The sequence below is a fragment of the Orcinus orca genome, chromosome 20, assembly GCF_937001465.1.
Source record: "Orcinus orca chromosome 20, mOrcOrc1.1, whole genome shotgun sequence".
In the NCBI taxonomy this organism is placed as follows: domain Eukaryota; kingdom Metazoa; phylum Chordata; class Mammalia; order Artiodactyla; family Delphinidae; genus Orcinus; species Orcinus orca.
In genome coordinates this window covers 44,506,921-44,534,534 of record NC_064578.1, presented here as the reverse complement: position 1 = coordinate 44,534,534, position 27,614 = coordinate 44,506,921, and the positions used below count along the sequence as shown (strand labels likewise).

Genomic DNA, 27,614 nt, shown 5'->3' with positions numbered 1-27,614 from the left:
AGGTTTAACTAGGGTACAGGATCTGCTTTCAAGATGACCCCTTGATACAAGAATGCATCAGTTCCTCCCTGGCTGTTGGCAGGAGATCTCAGTTCCTTGCTACATGGGCCTCTTCATAGGCTATCTCAGTGTCCTCAATGACATGGCAACAAACTTTTCCAGAGTAAGTTATTTGAGAGAAAGAGCATGAGCACCTCCAAGACAGAAGCTGAGGTGTCATTTTAATCTCAGCAGTTATAAGACATCACTTCTACTGTATACTATTAGTCTCACAAATCTGCCTTGGTACAAAGTGGAAGGGGACTACACAAGGGTGTGACTACCAGGAGGTAGGAATTGTTGAGCGTTATTTTACAGGTCAGCTATTATACCACTTGGTAAGACCACGAAATAGAATTTTTTTTTAAAGCTATTTTCATAGGACAAGGCAATCATTTCCAGAGATGTTCCAAAACAATGCCTGTGATGTGCAGAGCACTGCTTTGGATGCATTAAAATCAGGACTCTGGTGAATGCTGTCTCTACCCCACCACTTTGCCTGGGCACTCACCATGCCCATATGCTGATGGCTGGCTTCTTCCCAACTACAGACTCTGCCTCAGATCTGCGCATGAGGCAGGCTGAAAACGCTACAGCTTTAAGGCCCTTACAATAGCCCTCAACATTGAGGAACCAGAGATGACATATAACTATCTCAGCTTCATCAGCCCTTGAGTGGGACAGTTTGGAGGTGATTTCTACACAATCTCCCAGAGTTCCCCACAGGACTGAGCCACCATTGCTCACAGGGGTACTCTGGCTCATGGATGCACTCTGTGTTGGTTTCCATCCCTGCCCTGTCTCACTTACCCATCCTCTACCTGTCAAATTAACTGCTTGCACTCACACCAATATTTCAGGTCGTCTTCTGGAGCGTGAAAATAAAGGAAAACCTCACTCAAATGGAGTAGGGCGGCCTGAAAGGGGAGCTCTCAGGCAGTACCACTCCGTGTCAATTACAGGAAAAACTGACCCCAACAGAAGAATCGACAGGAAAGAATCATCAATCACAGGCCTCAACAAGAAGAGATGTGCATTGCATCTCCTACCAGAAATCCACTACCCCAGCAACTCAGCCAATGAGAAACTCTCATCGCTCTGAGCTTTCACTTTTCTCCAAAGGACTTTTCTTCAAAACAATCCCTCCCAACTACCTCCTTTTCCTCTATAAAATAACTGTTCCTCTCCTTTGTTTGGTGGACTTGCCTATGATTTTTGCTGTAGCTTGCCCGTCCGGAATTGCAATTCTCTGCTATTCCAGAATAAACCCATTTTCTGGTATTTCATTTTTAATGTCAAAAAGCGTCAATCCACCTAAGATAAAGACTCGGCTTTCGACGTATTCTTTCAGTAGCCGGCTAAGAACCTCCTACTTGCCCTCTCTTGCAGCTCCGCCCCCTCCGTAAAGTATCGCGGGGGCCTCAGCCTCCCCAACAGAAGAGCCTCTCTTCTTCGCTGTTCTCCAAATCCTAGAGCTAGCCCAGAAAAAGGTGTCACCTAGCTTTACAGACGTTCCTCCTGAGAGATGGCCGCGCCCATTGCACGTAAAAAGCGGTATAAACGGACGCGGCCATCTTACCTCACTGCCTGCGCAGCTGGAGACAAAGAAAACTCAATTTCCAGGTCAGGGAGCCTCTATATTGGTCTCAGGAGGTTTGGGCTTCTGAGACGCTAAAAGCAGCAGTGACGTCTGTGTTTAGGGACCCCGGAACACTTGCCTCTCCCCGCCCTAAAATAGCCTAATCGTCTAACAAATGGCCTAGTCATTCGCCGTACGGCACAGATTTAAACATGGCCGGCCCCAGCAAGAGGTTGTCAAGCAGGCGCGGCCATCATACCTGCCATTAAAATTCGGAAACCCAGAATCCTGTTCTCTGGAAGGTTGCCAGGTGGCGGCCGACAGCCTCAAAGTTGCGACTGAGTCTGCGCACGGCCACTCCGGATGGGAAATGCTCATACCGCGGAGAGGCGGCGTGGTGCGGCAGTTTCAGGTTATGGGCGCGGATGCGGGGAAAATGGGAAAGGTCAGTGTGAGAAACAGTCCAAATTCAGGACCTGTGTAGGAGGGCGACCAGACGGCTACGGTGGCCCAACTGGGTCAGTCATGGGAACCTGTAAGGCTCAGAGACTGAGGGTACTGAAGGGTTAAGTGATTGGGCGTCCGAGCCTCTTGGGGGAGGGAGTCTGGGGTGGCGGGTTTGTGTGAGTCAGTGTCAGAGTCTGTGAAGAAGATGGATTGGGAGTATATGGAAATCAATAAACGAGGGTTCTTGATTGAGAGAGTGCGTGGGGGTCAGTTTATGGTGGTCTTCAAGGGTCTGAGGCCAAGTGGGTTTCTTCGAAAACACTGATTTGGGCGTTAGGGCTCAGTGATCAGAAGCCTGAGGGGTCAGTGATTGGAGGTTCTAAGTTCTGTTTGGGTACCTGGAACTGGTGATTGTGGAAACTTCGGGGTTCAGTTCTGAGGGTGGTCAGTGAGGATCAGTGTTTGGAGAAATCTTTAGGCCATCAGTGATGAAGATTTCCTTTAGATCATCCATGGGGGTATCTGAGGGCATCAGTGACTGGACTTTTGTATATCAGGGAATGGGGAATAGAGGGATCAATGTGGGGGGGAGGTGTCAGTGATTGGGACTGTTAGTAATTGTGGGGGGAGGTAGGACAGTGGGAGTCCGCGATTGATCCCCAGTCTTTGGGATAGCATTGGAGATCAGTGTGGGTTCGCCATCAGGAATCTGTGTAATTCACTGTTTCACTGTTCGGCAACCAGAATGGATCAGTGAGTTTTGTAGTCACTGACTAAGTGGCCTTTGATGGTCAAGTTTGGCATTCCGGGATATCTGTGACTACAAGGACCTCTGGGAGTTAATAGATTGGAGACACCGCGTGTGTCTGTGATTAGGAGGCTTAATAGGGGTTGGTGTTGAGGCTTGCAAAATGCAGACGTTGGGGATGAGAGAGTCAAGGATTTGAGACTGCAACCCTGCACAGTGGGAACACACTTCACCCATGTGACATGCCCCAGCTGATGAGCAACCAGTTCCGTTCAGTTCGTTAGGGTGAAAGCCCACTTCAAAACTCTTTTTGAAACCTCCCTCTCTGGGAATTCCCTGGCGGTCCAGTGGTTAGGACTGTGTGCTTTGACTCCTGAGGGCCCAGGTTCAATCCCTGGTCAGAGAACTAAGATCCTGCAAGCCACGGGGAGCAACCAAAAAAAAAAAAAAAAGAAACCTTCTTCTCCCTTTTTTACTGTTCCCCACATGAATGAAAGTGCTTTGAAAGGATCAAGTGTTAGAATTCTCTAAAGTAACATCTTGTTAAAAATGCATATTTCTCCTAATATTTCCTTTAAGGTTCTTTCTGGAAAATGTAATGACATGTCCATCTGTGACAGCATCCCAAGAGTCAGCCTGGTTTCTGGAAATCTATTCTGACTCCATGGCAGCTAGGATGGATGTAACTTTGCCTGTGGTTAGAAAACGAAGGGTTTACTGAGTAAGTATCTAAACTGATGTAAAAGATTTTGCTGAAGGAGCAAACCTTGAGAGCATTCGGAAAATACTTTTATCTAGGCTTAACTTAAAAATAATGTTCCCACCACACACACACACACACACACACACACAGAAAGAAAAAAAAGTTATTACGTGAGATGATGGAGATGTTAACTAACCCTGTTGTGGTAATCATTTTGCAATGTATACATGTATCATGTCAGGGCATTGTATACCTTAAACTTGCAGAGTGTTATATGTCAATTATATCTCTATAAGACTGGGGAAAAAAGATGAATTATGGAAGGAAAAGAAACTGGATCTAGAAGTTACTGTGTTCTAAGAATTTTTTTGCTTCATTCTGTGTTTTTTAGGCATGGTACGTTTGACCTCCGTGAATCTGTGCCATATAAAATCCTGGTAGAACAATTCAATAAACGTAAAACCACAATAACAAGCGCAAAAACAAAAGTTAAAGCTACTTTTAGAAACTGTTCTTCACTGAAATTAAAGTCAAACTAATGGTGATTAAGATGGACTGAGACAAAATTACAAATGAAATGCAAATATGATTTTGACCATTAGCTTAATAAAAGGGTGAAATGCTGAAACAGTATTTTAATTGTTTTTATAAATATTATGTTCAATCCTTATGTAGTCTTTAGACAAAACACAATGAGTATATCACCTTAAGGAGCAAAGGAAGTTGAGAGTAAGGCAGGTAACATCTTTCAGAAGCCATACATGTCAAGCTTTCATTTTTAGAGCAGACAGTCTGTGATTTTTCCTTCCACAGAATCAAAGATACAGACCACATATGCAAGGGTAAGGAGTTAGGGCATTTTCTTTTTCTTGTAGCTCTTTTCCTTCATCACCTACACTGTGCTCAATGCCAGGTGTGGGAGCAAATACTTCTTCTTTTTTAAGTTTTTAACATAAATCTTTTATTGAGGTATAAAATGCATAGAAAAATATACATACAGCTCAATGAATTGTCACAAAGAGAACACCCCTGGGTGTTCAGATCACAAAACAATGTTCTAGCACCCTGAAATTCTCATGATACCCCCTCCCAGTTACTACCCTGCCACGGGGAACCATTCTCCTAATTCTAACATTACAGATTAATTTTGTCTGTTCTTGAACTTTAATTAAATGGAATATCTATACCTGATGGGGTGGCAGTATGTGGCTCTATGTGAAACATTTTTTTAAGTTTGAATACAGATTGTTTCATTTTATTTATGCAAGAAACATTTTTCCAGATCGTTTCCAGATCTGGACACAGATACACAGACAGTCAAATGTTCTTATGTTAAGGCTACAGCTCAGTGAATTTTTACATTGCAGAGAACTGTGTAAACACAACGTAGATCACGATATACATCATTTCTAGCATGCCGAAGCCTTCCTTATCAGTCAATACCCACTGCTGCCCCTGGGTCTAATTCAATGGATTAATTTTGCCTGTTTTTGAACTTGACTTAAATGGAATCATAGAAATAATCTGAAGCCAAAACATTCATACAATGTGGAAGTTTTGTCTGAAATACTGAAACCAGACACACACCAGGACAAAATTCTGTTCTATAGCCCTGGCTTGGCCATTTGAGATTGCCTGTTTTCTGTTATTCCCTCTGGAATCCAAAAACATAAACATTTAAGTGAACCCTGCAGTTTGGGGTGAATTTGGAGTCAGGATCCTGTTAATGAAGTTAACAAGTTAAGGCTGATTCTTCTTTGTAGGTAATTTGGAGGGGGACCTCAGAGCCCCCTGGTCAAAATCTCTTAGCCTTTGGAGACTGACCATTGGCTGCAGAGACTGAATAAGGCAGCTTGAAAAAGAGCCTGCAGGGAATTCCCTGGCGGTTCAGTGGATAGGACTCGGCACTTTCACTGCCGTGGCCCGGGTTTGATCCCTGGTCAGGAAACTAAGATACTGCAAGCAGCGGGGCATGGCCAAAAAAAAAAACCTCCATGTGGTTGCCTGCCTCCATTTGACAGTAAGTTGTAGACATGATAGCCCTTTTTACCCCTAATGTGAATTTCCTGAGTACAAGAACATTTTCTTATGTGACCACAATATAATTATCAAAAGCAGGGACGTTAACATTGCAACACTATTATTATTTAAAAATTTTTTTTCACATCTTTATTGGAGTATAAATGCTTTACAATGTTGTGTTAGTTTCTGCTGTACAACAAAGTGAACCAGGTATATGTATACAAATATCCCCATATCCCCTCCCTCTCAGGCCTCCCTCCCACCCTCCCTATCCCACCCCTCTAGGTCGTCACAGAGCACCAAGCTGATCTCCCTGTGCTACGCAGCAGCTTCCCACTAGCCATCCATTTTATATTTGATTGTGTATATACATCAATGCTACTCTCTTACTTCATCCCAACTTCCCCTTCCCCCTCTGTGCCCTCAAGTCTGTTCTCTACGTCTGCGTCTTTATTCCTGCCCTGCCACTAGGTTCATCAGTCCTGCTTTTTTAAATTCCATACATATGCGTTAGCATACTGTATTTGTTTCTGACTTACTTCACTCTGTATGACAGATTCTAGGTCCATCCATCTCACTCCAAATAACTTGATTTCGTTCCTTTTTCTGGCTGAGTAATATTCCATTGTATATATGTACCACATCGTCTTTATCCAGTCATCTGTTGACGGACATTTAGGTTGCTTCCATGTCCTGGCTATTATAAATAGTGCTGCAGTGAACATTGTGGTACATGTCTCTTTTTGAATTATGGTTTTCTCAGGGTATATGCCCAGTAGTGGGATTGCTGGGTCATATGGTCGTTCTGTTTTTAGTTTTTTAAGGAACCTCCATACTGTTCTCCATAGTGGCTGTACCAGTTTACATTCCCACCAACAGTACAGGAGGGTCCCTTTTTCTCCACACCCTCTCCAGCATTTATCGTTTGTAGATTTTTTGCTGATGGCCATTCTGATACCTTGTTGTAGTTTTGATTTGCATTTCTCTAATGATTAGTGATATTGAACATCTTTTCATGCATTTGTTGGCCATCTGTATGTCTTCTTTGGAGAAATGTCTATTTAGGTCTTCTGCCCATTTTTGGATTGGGTTGTTTGTTTTTGTGATATTGAGCTGCATGAGCTGCTTGTACATTTTGGAGATTAATCCTTTGTCAGTTGCTTCATTTGCAAATATTTTCTCCCTTTCTGAGGGTTGTCTTTTCTTCTTTTTTTAAATTTTTATATTTTTTTGCGGTACGCAGGCCTCTCACTGCTGTGGTTTCTCCCGTTGCAGAGCACAGGCTCCAGATGCGCAGGCTCAGCGGCCATGGCTCACGGGCCTAGCCGCTCTGTGGCATGTGGGATCTTCCCGGACCGGGGCATGAACCCGTGTCCCCTGCATCGGCAGGCAGACTCCCAACCACTGTGCTACCAGGGAAGCCCCCTGTCTTTTCTTCTTGTTTATGGTTTCCCTTGTTGTGCAAAAGCTTTTAAGTTTCATTAGGTCCCATTTGAAACAGTATTATTATTGTTATCATAGTAGCATCAAGTGAAAAAAAAATAAAAAACAAAACACACAACGTAAGAGCTGTGAGTTGAGTTTTATTCAGTGTCTTACTGAGAACTATAGCCCAGGAGACAACCTCTCAGCTCTGAGGAATTGCTACGAAGAGGCAGGGGAGAAGCCAGTATGTATATGATTTTTTTTGACTGGGAAATACATGTAGTCAAGCGTAAAAAGATTATTGCTAGTCACAAAGAATAGACATCTCAAGTTAATGATTTTAGTGCTTTTCTGTGTATGGAAGAATTTGGGGTGATTGAAATTCTTCCTTAGATATGCATCTTAACTATCTAGGTGCCCTTCTATCCAAAGCACAGAGTGCCTCCTGTCTTTTCCATTCTCAATTTCCCTCAGGGCACACTGTCAGTAGGCACCCACAGTGGCTAATGACTTGATACTTGTAGAACTGGAATGGTGAGCAACATTTTTTGTTTACAGCTGTCTCATCCACAGACCTTATTTAGATTTCTTGAACTGTCCCAATAATGTCCTTTATAACAATTATGTTTTTCTGGTCCAGGAATCTAATCCAGGATTACATGTTGCATTTATTGTCATGTCTCTTTAGAGTCCTTTAATTGGGAATATTTTCTCAGTCACTTTTTGCCTCTTTTGACCTTGATGTTTTGAGGAATACAAGCTAGTTATTTTTATAGGATGTCCTTCAATCGAGTTTTTCTGATTTTCCTTATGAAATATGTACATTTCTGATTGCTAGTTGGAATTATGGTGTGTCCTCAATGTCCCATATCAGGAGATGCATGATGTTGGTTTGTCATATTGCTGATAATGTTAACTCTGATCATTTGGTTAAGGTTATCCACTGTAACCTTAATAGTGGGTTGTCTACCATAAAGTTATGTTAATAAGTATCTTATGGGGGCATTTTTTGAGACCATGTAAATAACCTCAAACTTTCATTCACTAGTGTTAATATTATCCTTTAATGATTGTTGCCTGAGTCAATCACTACTGTTATGGTTGCCAAACGATGATTTTCTAATTGTATCATTCCCTTATATTGATTAGTTGGAGCTTTCCCTTATCCCCCATGTATTTATCAGTATAAATATAATAGTGCATCCTAGTTACATACAAAACAGGAGCTACACATTAGAAACTTACAAGCTGTTTACACTGTTGAGTTAGATCATGAGCCAGAGCTCAAACCTTCTAAATCTCAAAGAAAGCATCTTGGGAGATTGACTAGTTTACAGAGAAAGAGTTGTCAGATCATGTGACAAATAACCCACATAGACAGGAAACCTCTAGGGTCCCACTCTGGCCAGATAGATTTCTAAAGTGCTGTCACAATGAGGGATTTGGGAGCTAGAGAAGGAAAAGAAACAGACTGTCAGAAATGTAGCAGAACTGTCAAAACCTGATGAAATGATCCATACATATTGTAAAACCCAAGTCATGGTTTTGTTGATTCTGTGACAGTATATCATATTGTATTTTTAAAAACTCATGGTGGAAAAGGTCAGATGAGATTATGTGGGATAGTTTCTTCAATTGAGTTATACCAAACTGTGGGTAGTTTTCTGTGGTTTTATTTTCTGTCTTGATTAAATGTTTAATCAAAGAAGTTAGAAGATATATATGAAAAGTGGAAGGAATCATATCATCTCACACCGATCAGAATGGCCATCATCAAAAAATCTAGAAACTCCTGGGTTTGGTTTTGTTTTTTTTCTCAGTTCCCTGGCCAGGGATTGAATCCGCACCCTCAGCTGTGAAAGCCCGGAATCCTAACCACTAGGCCACCAGGGAACTCCCCTGGGTTTTGTTAAAGGAGGTAACTTTTGGAAAGCCCCTAAGGATGGGCTTTTTAAAATTACCATTTATCATTCCTCTTTTCACAGATGAGGAAAATGAGGCCCAGTGAAGTGAATTGTCTGGACTAGATCCCTTCGGTCAGTTAAAGGAATCACTGGCTTCAGACTTCTGTCTGAGTAACTCTCAGGCTCAAGTTCTTTCCAGAAGTTCCCCCTGCCCCAAACCCGGGGCACAGCCATCATTCAGATATGTCTACTGCCCAGTCTTCTGCAGGCTTCTTCCTCTTAGGCCTCAGAAAGTATTTGGGGAGGGTCTGTTTGATGACTCTCACCATGGGCTCTGCTTATCTTCAGGTTTCCTGAGTGCCCTGTATACCTTTGGGTCCCACCACCTCGCTGGACAGCAGGGCTCTCCGTGGGGCCCACAGGACCTTGGACACGTCTACAGAACGCCCTGTCAGCAGCTGCAGCTGAGGGTGAGTTACTGTTTTTTAAAAATATTTATTTATTATTTGCCATGCCACAGACGTGCAGGATCTTAGTTCCCCGACCAGGGATTGAACCCTCGCCCCCTGCGTTAGAAGTATGTAGTCTTAACCACTGGAACCCCAGGGAAGTCCCAGAGGATGAGTTACTGTTGAGAAATAGAGCTGTGAGAGCCTAGCAGACCAGGTAAAAGACTCTCTGGTCCAGGAGATGGGAATTTGGGACAAAAATCCCCTTCTGAAGGAGTCACCTAGGATCCAGACCTCTTGTGAGAGCAAAGATTCCTACATAACAGGAAATATCATCATCCCTGAGCCAGAAGTTTAGCAAGACTCAAACTGTTGTCTCTCCTTCCAGGGACCCTCCATGGCTACATGGTGGGAGAAGGGTTGGCCCAAAGATTCAGAGAGACAGGCAGAAGTGAAAGGAGAGGCAGGGAAGGCTATGTTCTCTCATGTGATAGGCATGTTCTCTCAGGGGAAGGGGACATTTGTCCAGCCCAGTGCATTCTGCCATCTTGTAGTGTGGCATGTGGCCAACCCACTCCCCTATTTTTTCTGGCCCTGTCTGGACTCTTAGCTGCGTAGCCATGGAGACCAGGCTGAGGCTGAGTAGCCAAGTCCAGGCAGGTGAGGGAGGGAGCGTAGTGGCCCAAAGCTGGATTAACTGCCCCAGGCCTTTCCTGCCAGCTCAATTCCTAATGGACAGTTCAGTTCTCTCAGAGAACCCCGTCCCCTTTTCGAACCCTCCTGTGACTTCCCTCATAATGAAAAAAGGCAGTGGGAAAATGAATGAAATATGTAATCAATGAAATGCATATGTGTTACAGTTACAGATTAGAGTAGGAAACATCTGCCACCCAAATCGAGCCACTGATAATATTTTATTGTATTTCATACCTAAAGTTTTTCTACATATATATTTCTTAAATAACGGGATTGTGGGATTTTTTTGTTTTTTAAAACTTGAGATGTAACTTACATAGAGAATAACATGTAGCTTTATGAATTTTTCCATATATGCACCTTCATGTACTCACAGCCCAGATCATGATAGAGAATATTTCCAGCTCCTCAAAGGCTTCCCCACTTCTCCCAAGCAGTGCCTGCCCAAAGCCATCACTTAGGTCAGGGTTGCCTGTTTCTGAACTTCATATAAATGAAATTGAAACAAGTTGATCATACCTTGTTTTTTAACTGCTTTTTTGACTTACAGATATAACTTGATTAATATATTATTTAAGCAAAGAAGTATCTGTATTTAACATTCAAGAAAATCACTTTTTATTTCTTCTGTAGAAGAGACAGGAATCTAAATAGTTCATCTTAATACCATTGAGACAAATTTGTTATATCTTGTGAACAGGATGTTCCTTAACAAAAGACACATAAGGGAGCTTTCTGGGTGATGGAAATGTTCCATATCCTGATTGTGTGGTGATTACATGAGTGAATAATTTGTCAAAACTTGTCGAACTGTACAGTTAGGATGGGTTCATTTATTATGTGTAAATTATACCTCAGTAAAGAAAAATCATTTTTTTAAGACACAGTAAGCTCATTGCTCAGTCTCTTCCGCTGCTGATACGATAGTTAAATGCCACTTTCACACTAACCATGCTTTATGACTTATGCTTTATGACCTGTACAGTATTTCAGTGCATTTAATGGATATTTATTGTCCATTAAATAAATGATATTTATTGTCCATTAAGAGAAAAGTAAAACATTAACTCACTTAGCACTGTAGTGTTAGGAATTTTTCCATATATGTACCCTCATGTACCCACCACCCAGATCATGATAGAGAATATTTCCTGCACTTTAGAATTATTCTCTTTTTCAAAAGATGATATGTCAGTAGTTCATGAGAAAGAACTTCTGTAAAACAAAGCAAGGAAAATGTATTCATTTGGAAACAATTTTTTCCCTTAAAACTAGTGTCTTCTGCCAATCACTAAACTAATTGGAAGCTGTTCACTTTCCTTAAAAGGAGAAACTCATAATTTTATTTACATTCTTTCAGAGGTTCAGAAGTGCTTCTAGAATTTCCTCTCAGAGAATCTTTATTTTTTCTTAGTAACAACTTGAACAGTTCCTCATCAACACTATTGGAATATATAAGTAACGCAAACAACAATTTTTACCAACATTATTAAGATATTGTATAAAATTCTTCCTAGCTTTTGAATAATTAGTAGGTCTGGACCTTAGGTGACCTTGAGGCCTCAGTCTTCATCCTGAGGTAGTTTGACCCAATGAACCCTCTGTATTATTAACATTTGGCATGCCTGGGCTATTTTACAAAGAAAGTTTACCTCCACTTGTCCAATTAGGACGAGTATTATCTCAGTTCGAGGATGATGATATTATAGGAATTTCACCTTCAGTGCTAAGCTCACCATGTGGGCAAGCTTAATATTTAGGGACACTGAAGTCCTTTTATACTTATATGACATTTGGAATAACTCATTTTTAAATTCTCAGGCTTACTTGACACATAAAAGTATAAAATTAAATAAAATCTGTTCTTCCAGCCGTGGCCAGTTCTTCTCAGTCTTCTCTGGTTAATTTTCTTTGATCTCAGAATTGACCAACTGTAAGAATAGGGCAGTCACTGATTAGTGTTGGAGGGATTATTCATGATTATGTAAAGAAACCTCAGGACAGTAATTTGCTAGACGTGTTTTTACAGGAGAGAACATCAGGATAGTCAAATGGTGTGAATGTCACTATACTCAGGAAAAGCTCTTCTCTGTCCTGTAGGAAAATTAGTCTCTTCTTTTTGCAAAGGAGAGATACTAGTTGCTCTGTTTTAAAGGTTGTCCCTAGACTGTTTCTCAGTGGGCAAAGCCTGGATCTGGGGGGAATCAGCTGTGGGGTTGACAAAGTTGGAGTTGTCAGCCATCAGGGCCACAACTCAAGAATGCCAATCAGGAGACAAACTCTTGTAGCCCCACAATGGTGGGATGGTTTTCCTGCCCTCAAAGGCGTGAATCAGTTCTGGTGGATGTAAAACTTATTTCATCTGAGCCTTGCCTTTTGCTTTTTGCCTTTCTTTTCCTTTTCTCTTTTACTGAGGTATAAAATACATAGAGCAAAATGTACAAATCATAAATATACAACTTGATGAATTTTTAAAATACATATACACACTCATTTAACCACCACTTAGATCAACATTTCCATCACCTTAGAGCTGGGGTTGGCAAACTCTAACCCACTAGCCAAATAGGGCCTGCCATCTGTGTTTGTAATTAGTTTTATTGGAATATAGCCACACTCATTCATTTACATATTATTATCTACAGCTGCTTTCGTGCTACAACAGCAGAATTGAGTAGTTGTGGAAAACTCCATATGACCCCCAAAGCCTAAAATATTTACTGTCTGGTCCTTTAAATGAAAAGTTTGCTGACCTACCTTAGAAGGCTCCTTTCTGCCCCATCTCAGTGACTCATTCCCTTCCCCCATTCTGACTCTGTCACCATATTATTCGTCTTACCCATTCTGGAACTTTCCAGAAATGGAATTATACAGTATATTCTCTCCTATGTTTGACATCTTTCATTTGGCATAATGCCTGTGAGATTTATGTTGCATGGATGTCAGCAGTTCATTCCTTTTTATTATTGAATAGTATTTCATTGTATGGATGCATCACAATTTATCTCGTTCTCCTGGGCAGTTTCTAGTTTTGACTCACTATGATCAAAGCTGCTATGAACATTCTTACATTAATACAAGTCTTAGTTGAACAATATTCATGTATTTCTCTAGTATATATCCAGGAATGGAACTGTGTTCAGCTTCAGTAGATATGGCCAAATGGTTTTCTAAAATGGTTGAACCAAATTACAGTCCCCTCAGTCATGTGTGAGAGCTCTTGTTGCTTCTGGATGTGGATTTTCAATTTCAGGCTGTAGATTATTGGCAAAGTATATTCAGGCCTATTTATAAGGTTTCTCACTACTGTGAGTGAAAAACTTAAAACATTCTTAACCAATGTTTGGTACAAATTTAGTTCCATATTTCCTAATATGGTGGATGTTTGTTCTCATCTGTTAAAAATTATTTTTTAGGGAATTCCCTGGGGTCCAGTGGTTAGGACTCAGCGCTTTCACTGCAGTGGCCCAGGTTCAATCCCTGGTCAGAGAACTAAGGTCCAGCAAGCTGCACAATGCGGCCGAAAAAAAAATATTTTTTAATGACAATACTTAATATAACTGCTGGGTGAATAACAAGGTTTAGCCTTTCAGTAATTATTTGTACCATACTTTAAGTAACCATTAGTTTTATTAATGTTACGCAGTTATTTTACTTCGCTTTGAGTTTTTTGTAATATTTTCATTACAGATATAGAAGCCCCTTTTCCAGAATATACTTGGGGCCAGTTATTTAAGTTTTAAGGATTTTGTTTTTTAATAACTTTCAGTTCTTACTTGGTAGCAACTTTCGTTTCCTGGTAAGTCTCCTCTGTGCATCCACATTCTGAATTGAATGGCAACATTTTTTTCTTCTACCCCAGTGATCTAAAGCATGGGTTTTTGTCCAAGATTTACAGGGAATTTGCAAGTTCTAAAACAAGCCTGGTCCCTCACAGCTCTGTTCTCTTTCTCCATCCTCCTCCCCACCCCCCCATCTCTGTCTTCACAGGCCGCAGATCTTTTTCCAAGAACAACAGAAAATGATCGAGTACCAGGTAAGTGTGACATTAACGAGCCAACTTTCGGGACTTCCTTGGCGGTCCAGTGGTTAAGACTCCATGCTTCCAATGCAGGGAGTGCGGGTTCGATCCCTGGTCGGGGAACTAAGATCCCACATGCCGCACGGCATGGCCAAAAAACAAACAAAATGAGCCTACTTTCCCTTCTTGGGGAAACTGTTCTAGAAAAAAATATATGCATTTCAACCACATATGCCTTGTCATAGGCTGGGTTCTCAGGAAAACAAACTTGGGGATGGAAATTTGCACACAGAAGGTTTACTAGGGAGGCTCTTGGAACACCTGTAAGTCAGTGAAGGAAGCAAGGTGGACAGAGGGAGTTGTTGAACAGAGGCATCAGCTGATCTTATAAGATGCTCTGGAGCTGGGATGGTCCTCAATGTTGTCCTGAATGGAGGCAAGGAGGCCTTTGTATTCTGAAATCAACCAGTCATTGGTTGTAGGCTGCCCCAGGGAGGGGACATAAACTTGGGTGGGGTCGCTTCCTTTGGCCAAGGGAAATTCTCTAAAGGTTTCACGCCGGCAACAGCCAGCCATCTCCTAGCAGCTGGGAGAAGTACCTCGGTACTGCAGGGAGATTTGGGTGGAATACCACAGCCTCTCTATACACATAGACACAATGGCCAGATACTTATTATACATACTACTCTACCCTTTTTTCCCAATTAAAATATCCTAGAGATTGTACCATATTAGTACTAAGAACCATGCCTTTTTTTTTTAAATAATGTACATAATGCTCCATCATATGCATGGAATACTTAACCCATCCCCCATATTATGGACATTCCGGTAGTTTCCAAATTTGATATTTTAAGCAATGATGCAAGGAACATTCTTTGTTGGAATACAGATGTACAAGGGGAGAGTCCAGTGAGAGTCAACTGTGGACTTCCTGGTAGCCCAGCAAAAAGGCAAACACAGCCCATGACTTGCATTGGCCATAAGGAAGAAGTGTATTGTTATTTCCAAGAGAAAACTAGCTTTCCAGGGCACTTCTTTTTTAAGAAGTGTCTTAGACATTGATGTTCCTGTGGGTTTGAACCTTCTCTGGGGCCTCTGGGGGTGGTTTCGTCCACTCTTAGGTTGATGCTGGTGCGTCTGCAAGTGACTCCCACATCCATACCTAAGCTGAGGCCTCCTCTGAGAGCTTCAGACCCCTTTGCCCAACATCTGCACCTGGCTGCCCCAGAGCACTTCAGATTTAATGTGTACAAAGTTGAACTCTTGATTTCTGTCTCCTCTTCCCTGTTTCTCATCTCAGGAGATGGTACCATCCCACCAGGCAAGCCAAGACCCTGAGATTTTCCCTTGACTTCTCCCCACCTTCCACCTCTCACACTCAGTCCCCAAGTCTTGCTGATTTTACAGCCTCAGTGTTTCTTCCATCTCTCTCCTCTTCATCCCTGTGTTTGGTGAAAAAGACATGGCCTTTTAGGTGCAGGATTACGTCTTTTCTGCTTTGCTCTGTTCTATTCCCTCCCATTCTGTTTCATCCTATCCTATCCCACTCCACCCCATCCCATCCCATTCCAGTTAGCTCTTTTTGGGAAATACTGCCCAGAACCTGTCGCTGAGCCAGGTCCTGTGCTCTGTGATGAAGCCTGACTGCTGCTCACGCACTACCACAGTACGTTGTTCTGGCATCAGAGAGGGAGTCTAGTTGGTACCTCCTTTGCGTGGGTCTTCGGGTCTCACGTGCCAGCTTCCATGGCCTCCACCCTAGTTTTGGTCCTGCCTTCAGATCCATCTGCCTGGGCCACTACTCAAGTGCTACTGTTGCAGGAAAAAAGAGTGGGGTACGAGAGGGTGGTCACATCCCAGGTCTCAGGTGAGTCCCTGGGACGGCTGTCAAGTGTGGGTTCTTGGCTTCACGCAGGAAAGAATTCAAGAGCAAGCCACAGTAAATTGAAAGGAGGTTTATTCAGGGAAAAACACACTCCACAGACAGAGTGTGGGCCATCTCAGAAGGCGAGAAGCGCCAGGGTATGCACGGGGACTGTCAGTTTTTATAGGGGTGAGTAATCTCATAGGCTAGTAAGTGGGCAGATTATTCCAACTATTTTAGGGGAGGGGCAGAGATTACCAGGAATTGGGCCACCACTCACTTTTTGGCCTTTTATGGTCCACCTTGGAACTGTTATGGCACCTATGGGTGTGTCATTTAGCTTGCTGATGTATTACAATAAGGTATACTGAGGCTCAAGGTCTAGTGGAAGTCAGTCATCCACCATCTTGGACCTAGTTGGTTCTAACCAGTTTATGTCGTGTCCTCAATAGCTGTCATTCTTTTAAAGGTTGTGCCCTGCCCCCTTCCTGTCTCACCACCTTAGGACCCAGCATTCTTCAAGGAAACCTACAGCCTCCTGAGAGTGGAGAGTGGCTGCTCTCAGCCCTTTCACCTCTGTGGGGCCCTATCAATGCTTCTTCTCTCCGGCCACTCCCAGAGATAGTGGGCCAGTGCCACTGGCACTGTGCGGTGCACTAGGGCTCTCCACCCCACTGACACCCAGGCACAGGTCCTGGGTGCCCCTCCCCACCTTTTTTTCTGTCCTTTAGAATTGTTTTCCCATTCTTAACAGATTTTTAAATAATGATTTACAATCTTTTTCTACTTAAAATAGGTACTTTTATATTGTGCTGCCATATGCCAGGCAAAGTTTATAAAGGCTTTACACATGTTAACTCATTTAAACCTCATAATATAATAACTAAGAGACACACACTGTTATTATCTCCATTTAACAGATGAGAAAACTGAGGCACAGAGAGGTTAAAGAGCTTTCCCAGGGTCGCTCATTTAGTGGCTGAGCCTGTATTTGAACTCGAGCAGTCCTGCCCCAAAGTTCATACTTTTAACTGATCTGCTCCATTGCCTCTTGCGTCTGTCAGTGACTGTAAAGCAGTGGACAGCAGTCCACAAAACCACCCTCACTTCTGACAGCAACTGTAAGTTTAGAGGTTCCCAAGACCCTCGGGTTTGATAATTCGCTAGGAAGACTCACAGAATGTTATATTCACAGTTAGGGTTCATTACAGCAGACGTATATGGATTAGAATCAGCCGAGAAAAGAGACACTTGGGGCAGAGTCCAGGAGAGCTCCACACACAGGACTTCCATGTGTCCTCTCCCAGTGAGTGTGGACAGTGCAAAATTCTCTCAGCAACCATGTGTGACAATACAGAGTATTGCCAACCAGGGAAGCTCACCTAAGCCTTGGTGTCCAGAGTTTCCTTTGGGGGTTGGTAAACTAGACATGACTGACTGCTGACTTCAGTTTCCAGCCCCTCTGGAGGTTGAGCTGATTGATGTCTGTGAGCCAAAGCTTCCCCCCAAAATCATGTTGTTAGACTATCTGGTGTGGCCCAAGGCCCCCAGGTAAACAGAGACACTCTTACCTAGGAGGATGTTACAGGGGCTTAAAGATTAACTTCTAGGAACTGAGGGCAAAGGTCAGACCTCTCCTTGGGCAAGGTTAAATTCTCTACTATACAGTCACTTGAAGATAATATCTTAGGTACTAAAGAAAAAAGTGTTTACTTACAGGAGTAGAAGTTTTTTCCCCACACCAAACAATTCTCCAATTCTATTTAGACCATACAAGTTAGGGGGTCAGTCTTACAAGACTGCCTCCCACTTCAGATGCCTATTTGATAACCCAGGTGGTCACCTGAACTTCTGAGTAGCCAGCTATAAATTGGCGGTTCACATGACCCCTCCTCAGTTTTGATAATTTGCTATAACTCACAGAACTCAGGGAAATACTTTACTTACTATTATAGGTTTATTATAAAGGATATTATAGAGGATACAAATGAACAACCAGATAAAGAGGTACGTAGGGTAAGGTACAGAAGGGGCCTGAACACAGGAGCTTCTGTCCCCATGGAGTTTGGGGTGCACACCCTCCTGGCTGTGTTCACGAACCTGGAAGCTCTCCAGGGTTTTTATGGAGATTCCATTATTTAGGCAAAATTGATTAAATTATTGGCCTTTGGTGATTAGCTCAATCTCAAATCCCTCTCCCCTCCCCAGAGATTGGGCGGTGTATGGCTACAGGTTCCAACCATCTAATACCTGGGTGGTTCCTCTGGCAACCAGCCCCCATCCTCAAAGAGTTATATCATTAGTATAAACTCTGAGATGATTGACACGGGCTTGTTACTACTAATAAAAGACACTCCTATTATTACTTCTGTCGCTCTGTAAGTTACAAAGGTTTAAGAAGCTCTGCGCCAGGAATCAGGCAAGAAGATCAAATATATATATATATATATATATATCTTTATTTATTTATTATTTTTGGCTGAGTTGGGTCTTCATTGCTGCGCACGGGCTTTTCTCTAGTTGCGGCCAGCGGGGGCTACTCTTCGTTGCGGTGCACAGGCTTCTCATTGTGGTGGCTTCTTTTGCGGAGCACGGGCTCTAGAGCACGGGGGCTTCAGTAGTTGTGCCACGTAGGCTCAGTAGTTGTGGCTCATGGGCTCTAGATCACAGGCGCAGTAGTTGTGGTGCATAGGCTTAGTTGCTCCGTGACATGTGGGATCTTCCCGGACCAGGGATCAAACCTGTGTCCCCTGCATTGTTGGCAGGCAGATTCTTAACTACTGCGCCACAAGGGAAGCCCTAATATATATATATATTTATATATATATATATATATATATATTTCTTAATATATATATTTCTTAATATATCACAATATCACAGATGCCTTCTTAGGTTAGTACCTGTGGGTCTTTCAGCAGCTATCTGGTTCCGGGGCACTGGGCTCTTTGGAGAATTTGTTCTCTGTGCCCTAAACCAGAGGACTGACTGCCCGGACAGTGTAATCTGAGGCTTGCCAGGCTTTGGAGCCTCCTTTCCAAACTTCCTCCTCTGGGTCTCCAGCTGGACTCTTCTGCCATTGGCCTCTTGTGTTTTAGTGTCCCTTGGGGCTCTGGCCTGAGTATCTGCTCATCCTGTCTCCTTGCTGAGAGAGACCACACTGTGTGACAACTTTAGCTACCACTTCTGTGCTGGTGGCTCACACAGCTTTAGCTCCGTTCCTGTTCTTGTTCCTGACATGACTCATGTCCATCCTGCTGCCTGCCGAGTGTCTCCCCCTTTGTGTCCCCAACACACCATGTCCTCTTTACTTTTGCAGTTTTTCTCAGCTGCAATTGACATTGGTGACCAGTGTCACCCAGTTGCCTTTGAGATACCACAAAGGTAAGGGTGTTACCCTTACGCCTTCTTCACACTGCACAACCAGTTAAGGTACAGGTTCTGCTCTTCTTTACGTTGGTCCTTCTCTATCTCACTGTTTCCGTCTTACTTGTGAGCATCATCTTCCACCTAGGTTAGTACAGAGTCTTTCCTTTCTTCTCGCTCCAGGTCACCCACCACATTTCTCTTTCCATCCATTCACTTTCAAACTATCTGTGAGTTCTGTATCTCTTGTAGGCAGTATTACTTTTTTTTGTTTTGCAGTACGTGGGCCTCTCACTGCTGTGGCCTCTCCCGTTGCGGAGCACAGGCTCCGGACGTGCAGGCTCAGCGGCCATGGCTCACGGGCCCAGCCGCTCCACGGTATGTGGTATCTTCCCGGACCGGGACACGAACCCGTGTCCCCTGCACTGGCAGGCGGACTCTCAACCACTGCGCCACCAGGGAAGCCCGGCAGTATTACTTTTTTATCCAGTCTAACAATCTCTGCCTTTTTGGAGTGTTTAATCATGTATTAAATAACCTTATAATTTAATATAGTTTAATGTAATTATTGGTAGGATTGGATCTATATCTTTTTAGCATTTAGTTTTCTATTTGTCCCATCTGCTTTTGCTTTGTTTCTTTTCTCTTGTGTGTGTATTTTTGTGCGGATTAACTGAATAGTTTTTAGAATTTTATTTACTTCAGTACACCTCTTTGCACTGAGTTTAGTGATTACTCTAGGGAGCAATGTCCCTCCTTAACTTTTCACAGTCTGCTTAGAGTTACCATTGTACAGCTTGACACGGAATGTAAGAAGCTCACCACATGCCTTCTAGAGTGTGCTTTCTACACACCCCACTCCCTTGATAGATTTCTCATTGTCTTAAAGTCCATCATTTCATCACTCACAGGCCTCTGTACTCTCTACTGTAACTAGTGATTTGCCATCCTTAAAATCACTGTTTGGCCCCCGTGCCTTTGTTCGTGCTGTTCCCTCTGCAACGAAGGCAGTTTTTCCATCTCTGCAGAGAAGATTCAGCTGCACAGATCCCTTAGCTCTGAAGCCTAACTAGACCCTGATAATTTTAGTGGACCATTCACTTCTCTGTGTGCCATAGCCCAGATGTCCTGCTGTCACAGCTCTTGCCCTTTCACCCTGAGGGCCTTACATATTGCTCTCCCTGCCAGGCTGTGAGCTCCTTGAGGTCAGGTGCCACCCATGACTGTGTCCCCAGCAACCAGGACTGGGTCAGACACAGTCTTCAGTCAATATGTGTTGACCCAAATATAAATGACGGTGGCTTCCAATCCCATCATATATAGTCCAAAGCCAGGAATATAAAAGGCATCCTAGATATATGATCATAATAAGCTCTGACCTATGAACATTATAAAAAGTCAGAACCATCCACCTCTGCCTACACTTTCCCCACATGACTCAATGTCATTTCATCTTCAGCAGAGACCTGTGTCATTCAAGGATGTGGTCGTGGGCTTCACTCAAGAGGAGTGGCATAGGCTGAATCCTGCTCAGAGGGCCCTATACCGGGATGTGATGCTGGAGACCTACAGCAACCTCGTCTCAGTGGGTAAGAACAGCTCTGCCACACAATCTAGATTATGCTTGAATGACCACCTTTCCTTTTTCAGTTGCTAAAAGTAACTGAAGTACCTAGAACCTCTGAAGTACCAAATACTTTCTATGTCTCAGACACTGTTTTAGCCACTTTTAAAATATTAGCTCATGTAATCCTCATAAGAGCCTTATGAGGTAGGTACTGTTAGTACCACTATTTTACACATTTGGGAACTGAGGCAGAGAAGGTGAAGTAACTTGCTCAGTGCCACCCATGCAGTACATAGCAGAGCCAGAGCAGGATTTGAACCCCAGCAGTCTGGCTGCACAGTGTGTATTCCTAACCCTTATACTGTGTGCTTCAGTGAGCTTGGCTTGAGTTTCAGTGGTCCTGGATTACTGCTTCCTTTTGAGTTCTGGACAAAGTGTGTGTACAGTCTCCTCCCAAGTACAGTGTCTGTTGTATAGCCTTTAATGCTGCCTGAGAAGACCAAGGAGCTCAGTCCAAGGCCTGGATCATTTCCTGGAACAGGTTATGAAGGCACCAAACCATATGTGATCCTCAGGCTGGAGCAGGAAGAAGCACCATGGATTTGTGAGGCATCATGCTCGGGCTGCCACTGTTGGGGTAAGTATGATAAATCCAGCAAAAGACATACTAAGGGAGGCTGGCACCTTTGGGATTTTGTTCAGGGTCCAGCTTTTAAAAGCCTTAGAGCTTTGAAAGCCGCTGGAGACATTTCTCTGAGAGCTTCAGCCTTCTTGGTGACCCTTCAGCCTCCATACATCCCACCTCCCTGTGTACTTGCTCCATCTCCTTTTCTCCAGAATCCTTGGCCTCTCTCTTGAGGTTATCAGTACACTTTCTCTTTCACATTCAGGCATTCTTACAAATAAGCTTCTGTGATTCTCTTGTTCTTGCCGATTCCTTCCTATTCTCTATTCTAACAGTTTTTGGGTAAAATGCCCCAGACCTGCCTGCCATACTCAGAGTCTCACTTCCTATCCTTTCCTTAATCCCTTAAGTTATCCCTGAGTCCCTTAATTTCCTAAGTCACAGACAAGGAAGCAGTGAATTCCAGGAAGTGAACAGGGACAGTTGGGTAGTGAAGGAGATGCCTGAGTTTGGTCTGTCTTAACCACTTCTATTTAATTTTCAGAATAACTGCCCCTCTCCCGTCAGCTCTATAAAATATCTCAACAATAATCCGTGGTATCCTGAGTGTTGGTAACCTACTCTTTAGAATGCCTCTGGACTTCTGCTTCTCCAATAGAGTTATGAGTTTAGCAAGAAGAGTCAGTGCCATCTGTTTCTGGATCTCTTTATGCCATTTGTACTTAGTGTTATAATCACATGATTGAATTAAATATTATATAAACCCCAAAAACATTCAAGTCATTTCATGCTTCTCCCCAAAATAATGTCTTTGAGATTACCACCATCCAGCTTTCACTGGTTGTAGTAGTAGCAGCAATAGCATTAGAATTTCTGGCCAACACTCAGTGTGTGCTCACTTTGTGCCAGGTCTGTTCTCAGTCCTTTACATATATCAACTCATTCAACCCTTACAATACCTGTGAGGTGTTTATTACCAGCCTTTATTCCCCCATTTACAAATGAGCAAACAATCACAGAAAGGTTAAGAAACTTGTCTAAGACCATATAACAAAGTAAGGGACCAAATGGGGATTTGAACCCAGGTGGTCAGGCTCTAGAACCAGTATTCTTTTTTTGTAATTTTTTAGCCATGCCGCGCGGCATGTGGGATCTTAGTTCCCCGACCAGGGATCGAACCCGCTCCCCCTGCAGTGGAAATGCAGAGTCTTAACCACTGGACTGCCAGGGAAGTCCCTAGAACCAGTATTCTTAACCATCACACTCTGATGCCCTCTGAGGTGAATTTTGCTTCATGAAACTGCTCGTCAACCTTCCTGAAACCATTGTAACCTGGCTATCAACTGCTTTTCTTTTCCCTCTTTCAAGAATTTTATATAATAACTGCCAAAAAATAGTATCCAGTCAGCCCTCCTTTCTAAGTTCTCTGTATCCTCTATTTCCCTGGCTGCAGCCCAGCCTTTTCCTTCCAAGGGACTACTGCATTTTCTGTTTTCCAAACTTGATTCTCTTCTCAATGGTGTAACTCCCTAAAGAAGTCATCCGTTCTGAGACCATATGATGCTCACAACCGGCCTCTTTGACATTTTGCCACTTTTGTCCGCCTTGTACCACCTAGGATCCCCTACCCCCCATTTTACCAGTCTGGATCATCTCCACAGTTATGTCCACTTATTCCTGTTTTTTGTCGAGCAAGAACTGAAGTCATCCTCTTTTTTGCTTGCTACCTCCCCTCCACCCCACATGCACGCAAGTGCATGCATATATATACCTCACCTTACTTTTCATTCCAGAGTTTTGCTACCATGAGCTCATTTTGAAGCTTCTGTCTCTGTCACCCTAATTGTTCTATGCTTATGTGCTAGTTTTGTTGGTTTTCCTTTGAGAAATTACTTTAAATCTTCCTGTCTACTTTTCATTTCCCACTGATATCTCCTAAAATTGGACCCAAATTACCTCATGCCTGAATGTCTTAAGTTAGGGGTTCTTAATCATTTTTGTGCCATGGAACTCTTAACCATTCTGGTGAAGCCTAATAGACCCCTTTTTTACATATTAAAAAATAATAAAACCCATAAGATTACATGAGATACAAATTACTAAAATACAGTAATTACTAAAATAAAGTTAGAGAATGCAATATCAAAACACTAATGATGTTAGTGATATTAATGATAATAGTAGATATACTTCCTTATTTATATATTAAATTATGAGATCTCCCGTCAGGTCAAATAATTGTCATGATCTCAAAGTAGAGATGATTGTAAACATATTTTGAGAAATCTGTGACAACTATAGTGTGACATGAAAATACCTTATTCACAAACTAGGACAGTTACAGGAGCTAATACTAATGTTTTGTTGTTCACATTCATAATCAAAGGAAATGCTCAGTTGTAGTTAGAACAGATTTCTATATACCAAGTTAAGAGCTCCTACTTTAAATTCTAGTTAGCTTCATTGATTCCTTCTTTTATCTAGTTCATCTTAGAGCCATTGCCATTTATATTATTACTAACATAAACTCTCTGACTGCTGTAACAGTGCTTGTCAAACTCTTAATATGATAACGAAGCATCTGGGCAACTTGTTAAAATACAGATTCTGATTCTGTAGGTTTGGGGGTGGGGCCCAAGATTCTGCATATCTGCCTACATATCAGTTCCCAGATGAGGGTGATGCTGACCATTGAGAACCATGCATTGGGTAACAAGGTGCTTTATGACATTTAAACCCCTTTCCTCTGTAACAGGGATCAGCAAACTTTGGCCTATAGGTCAGCCACCTAATTTTGTGCATAAACTTTTATTGGAACACAGCTGCACCATCCTTACATTTACATACTGGCTGTGTTCTCACCATACAATGCAAGAGTTAAGTAATTGTGACCGAGACCATATATCCCACAAAGCCTAAACTAGTCGCTGGTCCTTTAAGAACATGTTTGCCAACCACTGCTCTATAATATCTTCTCATCTTCAAAATTATTTCTCTCTATCATCTATGACATGTTTCATTACATTTGTGCCAGTTTCTGAATCTTCTATACTCGTATTGGTACCTTTAGTTATGATTCATGCTCTCTATTCATATACTGTGCACCCTTTAAACTTTTAGGGCATTTCTCAAATAGTTTTATTCCAGGTCATAATAACAGATTCATAAGGAAAGGTTTGCTGTACCTTCTCCAGAAAACATTTGGCAAGGTAACGTCCAGAAGAAAAGACGGCAAGACATGCTTTTGAGGCAAGGTACATTCATCAGCAAGAAAACGTTGCCCAAGGAAAGAAGCCATGAATGTAATAAGTTTGGGAAAATATCATATCTGAGCACTGATCTTTTTCCTTCAATTCAAAACCCTAATAACTGGGACTCTTGTGGAAAGAGTGTGAACCATAATTTAGACTTGAATGGTTTTAAGAGAAACTATTCAAAAAAGCAAGATGAGTGCTATGGATATGGGAAATTATTACAACATACAAAGCATGATAGAAGACCTAATGGAGAAAAATTCTGGGAATGCAGTCACTGTGAGAAAGCTTTCAGCCATAACCCAGCACTTATGTATAAACCAGCAGTAACCAATTCTCTTGTGTACAAACGGAAGAGGGTTCCACCTACAGAGAAACCCCATGTTTGTACTGAGTGTGGGAAAGCCTTCTGCTACAAGTCTGAATTCATTAGGCATCAAAGAAGTCACACTGGGGAGAAGCCGTATGGATGCACCGACTGTGGAAAAGCCTTTTCACATAAGTCAACCCTCATTAAACACCAGAGAATACACACTGGGATAAGACCCTTTGAGTGTTTTTTTTGTGGGAAAGCCTTCACCCAGAAGTCACACCGCAGAGAACATCAGAGGACACATACAGGAGAGAGACCCTTTGTGTGCAATGAATGTGGGAAGTCATTTGGTGAGAAGTCATACCTCAATGTACATCAAAAAATACACACAGGAGAAAGACCCTATCGTTGCAGAGAATGTGGAAAATCCTTCAGTCAAAAGTCATGCCTCAATAAACATTGGAGAACTCATACTGGAGAAAAACCCTATGGATGCAACGAATGTGGCAAAGCTTTCTACCAGAAGCCAAACCTCAGCAGACATCAGAAAGTTCATGCTCGGAAGAATGCTTATAGGAATGAAAACCTAAAAATTGTAGAAAAACCTTGAGCAAGATATCCTATTTCATTATATGTGGAGGAATTCATCCTTAGGAGAAGTCTCATTGATCTAATGACCAAGTGTTTTATCATAAGGCAAGTCATGCTCCAATTGTGACAGAAAATTTTATACTAAAGATTATAGAAAATATTTTATAAAACATAAACCTGTTCATTCTGGCTTATGAAAGTTTAAATGATAACAGAATACAAAATACATGTGAAGAAAATTAGAGGTATATTATGGTATGTCCCACAGTGAGCCACATAATAAGCACTATTTATATTTTAGAATTATAAATGTGAATTTAATAAATTATGAATATCAAGCACATATGTAGAATGCCATTCACCAAACTTTTTCACTCTAAATATCACCATTGTCTTTTGGTGTCTAACAATGCAAAAAACAATAATAGTAATAATAATAATATGGCCAACTATTTTTTAAAAAAGCTTGAACATATTAAACCAGCACATTTTCTCCATCTTTTCTAGCACAACTGGCTTTTTAATTAGGAAGAAAGTAAAGTTGAACCAACAGCACAAACCATACCAAAAAAAAATTGGAGGCGGACTTAAGATTTAAAATTTTAAAATAACAATAAAATTCTTGAAAGAAAATGAAAGGAGACTACATGTACAATCTAGGAATTGGGGGAGATTAACTTTACCAACCCAGGACACTCAAAAGCTGTTAAAAAATAAATACTTGACTACATAAAAATTGCAATCTTTTGCGTGGCAAAAGATGCCATCAACAGTCAATAAACAACGATTTTGGGGAAAATATTTGCAGAGCCAGTCAGAGAAAGAGTGGTCTTTGTACTGACAGGAAAAAAATAACCCAATAGCAAAACATGGGAAAGAATGAATAGACAGTTGAGAGAAGAGCAAATCCAGGTGGCTGATGGGCTTATCAAAAAAATGGTTAGCCTCAGTAGTTGTTGGAGAATGCAGATTAAAGTTATAATGAGATAACAGTATGCAATCAAGCTGACGAAAAAGAGCAGGAATGCTTTTTGCTGTCAGGACAAACGGTGTTCTTAAGACACTGCTGGTAGAAACATAAATTGTTACAGCTCTTTTGAAAAGCAATCTGACATCTATTATAACTTAAAATACTTATGCCACTTTGTGCAATCTTCTCTTAGAAGTAAAACCCCAATACATAAGGGACATGTACATTTATTGTGAATTGTTCCTAGTGGCAAAAAACACTAGAATCAAAATAGATGTCCATCAGCAGGGAAATTAGAAGAGGGAAGGAACTATAGTATATCCATTCCATAGGATGTTTATATAGCCGTTAAGGTGAACAAGTTAAAACTATGCTAGTGAACCTGAATGGAATTCCACAATGTTTCCTTGAGAGAAAAAAGCAAGGTAGAAGTGTGTAAAATGACTCTGTTTTTGTAAATCAGTTACAAAATGCTTCTAGGTGCTTATGAGTGATAAACATGTATCATATATGTTTGTGTAAGATTTTATATGCATGGAGAAAAATATAGAAGAGTATACATTGGGTTCGGGGAAGGTGGGTGATGCAGGTGGACAATGGGGTAGTCAAGAGAAGGAAAATGAAAGCCCCAAAGAAAAATTATGTAAATAACTGAACCAAGTATGATATGTCAAATATGTGATTAAGAAATTTGAGGGGGAAGCTAGAACTCTACTAATTTGTGGAGATATTTGTGGTATATTGTTAAGTGAAAAGAGAAAATTTCAGAATAATGTATACGAATCTATTTTTTTAATTAAAACACGTATATGTGTATTTATGCATGTGTGTGTTTATATGAACAAAGAGAAAAGTGTGGAGGGACAGATATAAAACAAGATATTAACATTGGTTACCCTGGTGGGGAATGGAAATGTAAGTAGTTTTTAAATTTATATATCTTTGTATTGTTTTACTTGTTAACAAACATATATTACTTTTGTAATTTGAAAAACAAAATAAAGGGGGGAAGAGTGTTTTGAAATACA

General features: G+C 41.7%; 1 protein-coding gene across 5 annotated transcripts; it reads left to right on the top strand.

The window, feature by feature from the left end:
• Positions 1-1,932: 1,932 nt before the first annotated feature.
• On the top strand, positions 1,933-27,614 carry ZNF793 (zinc finger protein 793). 5 transcript variants are annotated; one of them, XM_049703051.1, is made up of 7 exons: positions 1,933-2,063; positions 3,393-3,534; positions 9,216-9,337; positions 14,003-14,048; positions 20,726-20,855; positions 21,375-21,470; positions 24,653-27,614. In XM_049703051.1, the coding sequence occupies exons 4-7, from the start codon at positions 14,034-14,036 to the stop codon at positions 25,633-25,635; spliced, it is 1,224 nt and encodes a 407-aa protein (XP_049559008.1). In that variant the 5' UTR covers positions 1,933-2,063; positions 3,393-3,534; positions 9,216-9,337; positions 14,003-14,033; the 3' UTR covers positions 25,636-27,614. The 5 variants fall into 5 exon arrangements, with proteins under 5 accessions (XP_049559008.1, XP_049559011.1, XP_049559007.1 ...); XM_049703054.1 differs by having other exon boundaries at positions 1,998-2,136; positions 20,729-20,855; XM_049703050.1 differs by having other exon boundaries at positions 1,998-2,136.